Consider the following 10123-nt stretch of genomic DNA (forward strand, 5'->3'; position numbering starts at 1 on the left):
TGAAAGTGGTGTCAGCTTTTAAAGCAGAGACTTTGTTGTTTTCTGGTTTCCTCCTCCCCCCTCCTCCATTTCATTCAGTGCTCCTTAATGAACCAGATCAGCTCCTTCAGGCTTCAGAGCCTCTCCAGCTCCTCTCTGAGGTGGGCTCCTTTTAAATGCAGACACTTGGCCGTGCTCAGGAATTTCTGGTGCAAAGATGTTTCAAAATTTGGGGGACAGCATCTTGGGTTTTCTGCTGGGGTCATCTCAAGCCACCCTGACCCCTGATAAACAAGGAGCAGTTTAGGTCACTTGGATCCCAAAAACAAGTCTGAAAGCTGGACTGCAAATGCCATTTTTATTGCAGCCTGGAGGATCTTGCTGTGAAAAAATACCCTTTACCTCCCAATTTTCCTCACCCCTCCAAGTACCCGTAGACAGTGGGACCATGTAGTGACACACTCTGTGCACAGGGACCTTCATGCAGTGGTTTGCAGAAACTAATGAAGTGTTTTCACAGAAATCAGATTTGATCAGTTTTGAGAGATTCCTATGAATCTGGAAAGTGGAAATTACAGGGCCATTGCCTTAAGGCCTGCATAGAAAGTGGTGTTTTTGAAGAGGTTCTTGGCAACCAAGGATCCAAAAATCTTTCAAAACTGGGTTTAATCTGAGAAGGCAGTGAGAGGCTTTGGGTGTGGGTCTCTGACCCCTACAGACCCTGTTGGCTGTTTTATCCAGAATTTTGCATAGCTGCTTCACATCCAGGCAAATTTGGGCACATCTCCTTCCTTCCATGTCTTTTGTCTTGATGGTTTAGACCTCGGGCCATGAGCAGAGGGAATTCCTGTCATTGCAATTTGTGTAGGACAAACAAGTGTGGCAGTGATACTAAGGGTAGGATGCTCTTAGTCATCCTTTCTGGGCATAAAAAACTCCCCCTGTTTGATCCATAAATCCTCCTGTTTGACTCCTTTCTTCACAGATCCTGTTAAAATCAGGATTCCAGAGTCAGCAGCTGGGTATTCCCAAAACCTATACTCATTAAGACAATTATTATAATTAAGTCTTCTGTTTTCAGGTTTACTTATAGAAGTCAGAAGGGATTTTTTTTTCTCTCTCCATGTATAATTACATCTATGTGAGCTCAGAGTTATTTAATGTAATTTTCCACCAACAGTTTGAGATTGGCCCAAATGCCTGCTGTCTGCAATGGTATCAAGAGTGACCTTTGAAATGCCTGCCTGATACATCTGGCTTATGTGGTTAAAGTAATAAAAACCACCAGATTGGGAATCAGGAAAAATTATTCCTCCAGGCAAGTTGCTAAAAGTCTCCTTGGAGAAGACAAGCATCCTCTGCCTCTATGCATCACCCAGGAGTCATCTAGACCACCACCCTCCCAGTCCCTGACCAGTGCAGCATCTGGTGGTTTTCTTGCCACCCTTCTGCTTGATGCTTGTGGTAGCATCTTAATTTTTGGGAAGCTGAAACGTTTTGGTTTAAACTAACCCTTCTGTCCCCAAGGAGCTGAGCAGTGACAGACCTGATGGACCCCAAAGCCTGGCTGTCACCTCACCTCAGCTCTGGCTGGTTGAGGAGGGATGTGCAACCCCTGTGCATCACTTTCTGTGCTGATAAAACCAGGAGAAACAGCATTTCCCATCAGGAGGCTGTTTGGGATGCACTTGGCACCAGGGATGGGCTGGGCGCTCCAGTGCTGTAGGATCCAGTTCTGCCATGTTGGGTTTTGATGTTGTTCATGCCCTGTTCCACCAGGAGAGGCCTGGGCCAGGTGGTCCAGCACAGTGGGTCACTCCCTGTCAAGGACCAGTTTGGCAAAGGAAATGAAGAGAATTACCTGGACTGTGCTGAATGCCAGTGAGGAGAGCCTGTGGAGAGCTGTGGAAGAGAGCACTTCCCAGCCCTGCTGCAGAGACACCCTTGCACCTGAGGCCATCCTAAACTCCCCCAAGGATTCCAACTACAGTAGTTGACCAAAGCTTTAGCCTGTTGCCTGGTAGCTGTGGAAGCACAAAGCATTAGGCAGCTTTTATCCCTTTGGAAACTTCTCCCTGAGCCCCCTCCTCTCCCACCACAGCGCTCAGCAGATGCTTGTGGAGGCTGGGGACATCTCCTGCTGAGCTCCCATGGGAAGTTATCCTCTGGGGCTGTGCAGGGCTGCACATGCAGCCTGCTTGGCGTGGCTCCCTCGTTGTTAGGGCCTCTTTCATCTCCAAGGGGAATTCTTTCTTCTCCTTGCAAAAGAGCCTCACACGTTCCTTTCAAACTCCCAGATTAATACCTCGCCTCTGTATTTGGGTGTACAGAGAGTGAAGAAGCCTCAGAAGGTGAGCCAAGGGCTTGGGGGGAAGCCAGTCTGTCTCAGATCCATGCTAATACTGCTTGGCTGGGCTGCAGCATTAGAGGGACAGCACGGCTGCATGTTGCTCATTTGTTTAGGAAATAAGATCTGCCTTGATGTACTCGATACCATTACATTTGCAGCCTAAAAGCTTCCTTGTACTTAGTTATTTCTAATCTGCTCAATTCCCTGGAGTGCACAGCAGCTAAATTGATGGATTCTCTTATCTGGTCTGGCAGGTTTGTTCTAGATATGCTGTGTGTTCAGGAGGTGAGGTCAGCCTGGCTGGGTGCGCTTGGCGCTGCTGCAGCTTCCCGAGAGCTCTGCTATCTCCTTGTGCAGCCCCAGGTTCCAAGGGCAGGGCTGCTGCTTTTCTGCACCCTTGGGTGCAGGAAGTCTGCAGCTGGTGTGATTGCCCAGCACAAGGTATAGTCCAAGTGGGCTGAAGGAGGTTTGAAGAAGGAGAAAGTGCTCCAGGACAAGGCTGGTTATGAGTCCTCTCCCCTGCCATCAGGAATTCTGATTTTTCATGCATTCCTTCTTGCAGGACCTGTGGAGCAGCCAATGCCTGGATAAGGCTCATCCCAGTGCCTGGATAAGAATCATCCCAGTGCCTGGATAAGGATCATGTCAGTGCCTGGATAAGGATCATCTCAGTGCATGGATAAAAATCGTCTCAGTGCCTGGATAAGAATCATCTCAGTGCCTGGATAAGAATCATCTCAGTGCCTGGATAAGAATCATCTCAGTGCATAGATAAAAATCATCTCAGTGTCTGGATAAGGATCATCTCATAGCCTGGATAAGGATCATCTCAGTGTCTGGATAAGGATCATCTCATAGCCTGGAAAGGATCATCTCAGTGTCTGGATAAGGATCATCTCAGTGCCTTAGGCTGCCACGGTCCCAAGCTGTCCTTGAGGCTGAGGTAGTAGATTGAATAGTTGTGGAGTCTGGTCCTCCCTCTGAGCTAACTATACAATCTACTGTCTTTCCTAAGGAGACAGTCAGGTCTTCAGCTCTGCTCATCCACTTCTACACCAGGTGTGGGGCAGGTGGTGCCAGAAAAGCACATCCATGCCCGCGACCCGTCTGTTCTGCTCTGTGGAGGTGAGGTAGTAGGTTGTATAGTTTGGTGGGAGGGATTTGATCCCATTTCAGGTGACAACTATACAGTCTATTGCCTTCCTTAAAGAGCAGCAAAACCACGGAGGAGCTCCCGAGGCATCGCTTCTTTTGTTGAGGATCCAAAAAAGCAGCATGGCATTGTTAAACAACTCAGTGGGTGTTTCTCTTACAGCATCCAGAATTGCATTCTTCCAGGAATTGCTTCATGCCTCAGGCACTGGAGCATGGAGCCACCTGCTTCCAGGGAACCCACCTCTCTTTAAGATTCCAGAGAACCAGGGAAATGGGTTTGCACAGCAGCTCCCAGCATTCAGTTCTATTCTTTTTTTTTTTTTTTTTTTTTGCAGGAGATGGATTCAAGTTGTAAAGTGTTTAAATGTGTTGATCTTTTCTGGTCTCTCCTCAGGTCTGGAGGGGAGCAGATACTTTTGTATAAATGGGACAGATCTGAGCTCATGATTTAATTCTGTTGTGCCCAGTTCTGAAGTTTGGGTTCAGAACCAGGCCCAGGGGCAAGCTCAGCCTGTGGACTCAGAGCCCTGGGAGCTGATCAGATTTGGCTGCTTGGCCCCTGCTCAGGAAGTGCATTTTGTTTTGGCCAAGTTCCCAGCCTGTCCCATGGAACAGAGTTAGAGGGTGGTTCTTTCTGATCTGATAATCCCTTATCAACTGAACTCCCTCACATGCAAACCCTGTCAGGGAATTTTGGGGCTCTTGGGTATTTACATAGGATGAACCAATGATTCCAACTAAAATGTTGTCCTAAAGTGGAGACAGGTAAGCAAGAGACATGAGGCAGAAGGAGCAGGTTCTAATCCTTCTGGGTTCTCCCCTGACAACAGGCATGAGAGAAGTCATCACGCCTCAGAGCTCCGGCCCTTGGCAAGGGACAGGGAACTGTTAATTCTTCTGTTTCTTCGGAGCAGATGGGACGATCCCTCTGCCGTTTTCCAGAGTGAGTAGGATCAAGACCAGGAGTGGAGCTGTAACACGATCAGGGCTGCACCAGGAAGGCCATTTCAGGCCATTATCACGACCATCTTACTGCCAGGGAGACTGTGAGACCCGAGACTCCGGGGAGCGAGGGCAAGCAGAGGACACCTTCTCAGATGAAGTGGGAGGGAGAGAGCACAGAGAAATTGGAGCCCTCCAATTTCACCCTGAGCAGAGGCACGGGGAGGGCCAGAGCTGGCTGCTGGGATCCCCAGAGTGAAGCAGAATTTCAGGCCCCTCTGCTGGGACAGGGCGGAGCTGCAGCGGGGCCGGGACGCAGCTGCTGGGTGGGGATGCTGCAGCTCCAAGCAGAGAAGGAATGCAGCCCTCTCTGCACAAATCTGGCTTTTCAGCAGTCCTGGCGACTTGCTGTGCAAAACTACAGCTTGGTCCTCTGAGCTGCATTATTATCCTCCAGCTGCTTGCTCAGGGGCAGGGCTCCTGCCCACAGATTGCCTGGAAGGTACCAAAATAGCAAGGATGGGAACAGGGCAGCATATCCACTTCATCTGGAGAGGTGTCCCCTGGAAAAGAGCTAATCCCACGTGTCCCAGATGGAATCCCTTCAGCCCCCCCCACCCCCCATGCCATTGATATTAACTCAGAGAATCTCAAACAGTGGAACTGTGCGAGCTGGAACCCATGAATAAAATATTACTGGACATATTCCCTCATGAAAATAAACTTGGTTTGACTTTTTTAAAAGCAGAGTCTTTTTATTGCCCTGAAGTGAGCTTGGCTGGTGAACTGGGACCTCTTGATGGGTGATCACTGTTCCTGACTGACCAAAATCCTGGGTGTGAAGGGGAAGCCACAGGATGAGGATGTGGGGCAGACTGAGACCATGTGTGTTGGCTGTCAGCAGGTGCTTTCCTGACACAAATTTTCAGCACAACTCTTACACAAAGCCTGACCTGCTTCCTCACCCTCAGTCAGATCAAGGGTTGCAGGTTGGGCTTCCCTCTGCCCTGGATAGCCCTTGCTATAAACACATTTATAATGTGTATACCAGCAAGAAGAGAACACAGCGTTCACTAACCCAAATAAATCCCACCAAGGGCTAAGAAATCAGCCCAGGTAATGTTTAATTGCTCCAGTGGATCCTGGCACAAAGGAAAGGGCAGCTTTGCCCAGGAGGAGGGTGACCAGCCTGGCTGAGCTTACACCCATGGATCTGTGGGACACAAACCTGACCCAGCAGCCAGGATCCCAGAGCACATGGCACTGGGGCAGCCACATCATCCCTGACCACAATGGCAGGCAGGAATGGGCACCTCCTTTTAGCAAAAAGCAGCCAGGAAGCAAGATCAAGAAAGGTGGGTTGTCCCCAGAACCTCTTAAGCCACCGTGGGACGAGAGCATTTTCAGCCCAAACACTCTGAGGGAACACTTGGAAGCTGGATGGAACTGCCAGCAGCATAACCCCAAATACCCAGCAGGGTGTCGGTGCTCACCCCAACCTTTCAGACCCACTGCATCCATGGGAGATCCAGGAGCTGAAGCAAAGGAAGCTCCTCTCACTCAACCAGCAGCAAAAACCTCCCTGCTGGAAACAGGCCCAGGGATGGAGGGAACCCAGCAGGTGAGGCTGATAAAGAAGCCAGGCCTCACGAACACCACAAATGCCACCATTTCACCCCAGGCAGCACAGCTGATGGGTAATGCTTTCTCCTCCTCCCAGAAAAAAGGGCCATAAGGGTGTAAGAACCTGGCAGAATCTTTGCCAGGGTCACCCCAGTGCCAGAGTCCCCTTTATGCCAACCCCAGAAATGGAGTGGAAATGCTGCAAAAGCCTGCCTTGAATGTTTCTGTGCACCACACCAAACCCTGCCCTGGCCTAAACCCCCACATTCAGCATGAAGCCAAGCCCCCCAAACGCCTGTGTGGGCAGGCTCAGCCCTGCTGTCCCGGGGAGCAGGGCAAGAGGAAAGCGGATTTCCTTCTGGGTTGGAGTTTTCTGCTGCAAGGATCTCTATAAATAGGTCCTTGCACAACAGCCTGTCCCCACAAGTCAAAACCTCCAGGAAAACAAAACTCAAGGGTTCTCACAGCCCCACACCAGTGATAAAACACTGCAATCCTGGAATTCTGTTGGTGCCTGATAATCAGCAGCAGCAGCGTTGTGCCTCCATGGCTCTCAGCAGGGTGGGAGATCCAGCACTGAAACAAATCAGAGTTTGCCTGAGTGCCCTGATCTTGCTGGGAGGAGAAATGCTTTTCTGCTCTTGGTAGTGTTTCTAGGGAACTTGTAGGGAATGCCACACTGTCCGTCAGGCAGCTCGGCAGCAGGAGATAAGAAGCAGCCACAGCACCTGGGCACGAGGTTATTTCTAATCTGATTCTTAACTACACCTGAGGCTGGCAGTGAAATAAAGCTCAGAGCTGCGGGCAGGGCGTGCGGGGCGAGTTGAGCTGCCAAGTTCTCAGCGGTGCCTCTCCCAGTGCCATCTGCTGGTCACCTCCTGGCTGGGCCGGGCTGGGCTGGGCTGGGCTGGGTTAGGCTGGGCTCAGAGCAGCCTGCAGGCAGCTGGGCTCCTGCTGCACTGCTGGTGCTGCCCGGCTCCTGCAGAGGGGCTCGGGACAAAGGGAATGAGGAGCATCAGGGCAGCTCTGCTGGGAAAAGCAGGGGCAGGAGGATGGGGAAAAGCAAAAGGCAAAGTCAGATACCAGCATCAGTGCAATGCTGATTCTGCCTCTCAAGGTCCTTGCCCCTTATGCTGCTCCCAGATTTGTGTTCTGATGTGAAAACACTGCAAAAACAATCTGGGGATGTAGACTTGGAATTTAAATTTTTTCTGTGCTGCAAGGATGAAATTGTGTTTAGGGTGTGAGAGACTTGTGCTGGGCTTCCTAAAACACGGAACCAGATGTGCTCCAGCCATAGTTTTTATTTCTTGTTTTGCTCTGAGTTCTTTTTCTCTTGCTTCCCTTGCCCAAGAATTCCTGGTGGGGACCCATTTTTATTTTACACTCAGCTGGATGCTCAAGAAAAATTCCCTACGTCATCCTCAATCCCCATGGCCTCCTGCTGCTTTTATAAAGGTTTAAAAACATTAAGTTACACCCTTAGAAAAGGCAGCGCATGGATGCTTTTGGAAAGCCCAAAAACCCCTTCAGGACCCACAGAAGTCACGTTGTCTTTTAGCAGTTCTATGTAAGCACATAATTAAGAGCATTTTAATAGTAAGCAGCTCCCAGGTGTCCAGATCCCCAAGAGAGAGAGTGAACAGACTTTCACAACAGGATTTATTCAGTGCATGCTCTGGAGATGCACAGGACAGAGCAGCAGTGGAGGATCTGAATAATGGCCTTCAGGTCATCCTCCACCTCATCTGTAAGAAATGAAAAGCTGCAATGACCAGAGCAGGGGCTGTACCTCCCCATTATCTTCCTTCCACCTGTCTGCAAAGCTTGGCACAGATTCAACACACCTGACTGGGAATCCTCAGGTGAAGGGAGGAGAGATTTGGGGTGACAAAACACAGTGGCCCAGACAATGCCAGTGGTCCTGCAAGAGGCCCAGGAGCCACCAATAACCTCTAACAATGTCACTTGTACCTCTGGAGCTCAGATTGTACCAGCACAAGTGGGGACTTGTTCTCCTTGACCACACACACACAAGTTACACGTCAAGAGGAATCTGTATCTAAATTCAAATACACTGAAATTATGCAAAGAATGAAGCCATGCAGGGAAAAGCTACATGAAGGAGCTGGTGGCCTCTCTCAGCTCTGAAGGTTTCTCTTCTGTGTGTGCACACAGGTGCAGGCACAGGCGTAAAATGAATATTGGGAGGAGGCAAGGGCTGCAGAATGGAGGAGGAGAGGGGAGAACAGCTGGGCAGTACTGGCCAGAGCTCCACCAGAACCAGGAGGAAACAGAAATCCTCAAAACAGCCACTCTCTTTGCAAAAAAGACATTCTATTTGGGTAAGATAGGAAAAAGATCAAATATGTCCAAAACTGAAAGAAACACACTGGGAGGGAAAAGAGCCTTTCTGTGGGAAACTCCTCCTGACAAACACCAAAGCCAACCACCATGTCTCATTGTCCCCAAGTCACCCTGCTGTCCCCGGGGTCAGGCTGTGGCAGGGCCTGCCAGCCATGTGGGCAGATGGGTGGGAGAGGTCAACACTTCCAGCCTGGAAACGGAACGAAAGCCAGGAAAAAGGAGAAGCATCCAAGGTCACCAGCATTATGGCAAACACCCTCCTGGCCTCAGGTCTCCTCAGGAAGGGGGCAAAGCTCCCCCAGCATCAGCTGCCCTTGGCTCTCTGGGGCTGCAGCAGAGAAGGCAGCACAAGGAGGGAGCGCAGGAATTGTCCAAGGAGCTCCTGAGCCTGCCAGGGCTGTGGAACAACCAGCGCTGACAAAAGCCTTGGTGAGGGGTGCAGGGAGAGCTGAGGAAGACCCTTCAGAGCAGAAGGCCCACCAGGATGGCACTGGGGAGGAGGAAGAGCAAGAGGCCCAAGCAGGTACTGGGGGCTCCTCCTTTGAGTGGATCCACACTTGTCTGGTCCGAGTTTGTCTCCAGTTCTTCTGTGTCCAGGGCACCTGCTGGAAGAAGAGAGGAAAATGTGGGGTTAGAGGGGAAGATCTGGCAAAGGAGAAGCTCCCACTCATGCAGGTGTGTCATGACGTGCTCCGTGAGGCAGCAGAGCTCTGTTCCAGGGAAGCTGTGCGTTAGTGGGAGCAGGCTGTGAACGGGACCATGCTGCAGGGATGGGACATCCAACAGCCCCTCAGGGTTAGAGCAGAGAGTGAGGGAAAGGCTTGGTGCCACATACAAGAGGAGGATCCAAAGGACCAGTCTGACACTGCTCCTCCCAAGCCCTCTCCATGCTGCTTGGGGATCTCTGAATGTCCGAGTGTCCATGCCAGGACAAACTCCACGGTCGCCTTACCTGAGAGGGAGGTCTGGAAATGGGGGCTCGGCCCTTTTTTGTCTTTGGAGGATGATGTTAAGCGCAAGAACGTGGGCTCTTCAGGGCTGAGGACCACTGACTTGGAGGGGGTTATGAGCTCAGCTCTATTGAAACCTAGCTTCATCTCTGGAACAGCTTGGCTGAGGGATGGAGATGGACTGGGAAAGGCTGATTTCTCCTCCCCATGCTCTTTGACACCGTTCTTTATTTCTGGGACTGATCTGGGGCTGAAGGCTGTGCCCATACTTTCTAATAAGGCTGGATCCTCTGTAGTGAAGGAGCTTACAGGCTCTCCAGTGTCAGCCTCTGGAGATACTTTATTATCTGGGTCTTAGGTGGGCTCCAAGGAAAGAGCGAGACTGGTTATCAGGCCTTTCTGGTTCTGGCTTTGTGGTTGTGGCAGTTTTCAGTTGTGTCTTTGCTGTTGTGGCAGGTGCTGGCTTGGCTGTAGTGGTGGTGGATGTTGGGGTGGTGGGTGTTGGTTTGGCTGTGGCTGCAGCAAGTTTTGGCTTAGCTGCAGTTGGGGTGGATTTTGGTGTGGTGGGTGTTGGCTTGGCCATAGTTGTGGTTGGCTTTGGCCTGGCTGTAGGGGTGGTTGTGGTGGGGTTTGGTGTGGTGGGCGTTGGTTTGGTGGTGGTGGGTGTTGGTTTGGTGGTTGTGGTGGTGGTGGTTGTGGTGGGTGTTGGTTTGGTGGTTGTGGTGGTGGTGGTTGTGGTGGGTGTTGGTTTGGTGGT

General features: G+C 50.9%; 1 protein-coding gene across 1 annotated transcript in view; it reads right to left on the bottom strand.

Annotated features, from left to right (window-relative positions):
• Positions 1-8487: 8487 nt before the first annotated feature.
• PI16 (peptidase inhibitor 16) overlaps positions 8488-10123 on the bottom strand; it is an 8134-nt gene continuing 6498 nt past the window's right edge. The window contains exon 5 of the mRNA XM_031062898.1: positions 8488-9021. Coding sequence (XP_030918758.1) covers positions 8879-9021 — 143 coding nt within the window. The 3' untranslated portion in view covers positions 8488-8878. The remainder of the gene's footprint in view (positions 9022-10123) is intronic.

The sequence above is a fragment of the Geospiza fortis genome, unplaced genomic scaffold (genome assembly GCF_000277835.1).
Source record: "Geospiza fortis unplaced genomic scaffold, GeoFor_1.0 scaffold391, whole genome shotgun sequence".
Classification (NCBI taxonomy): domain Eukaryota; kingdom Metazoa; phylum Chordata; class Aves; order Passeriformes; family Thraupidae; genus Geospiza; species Geospiza fortis.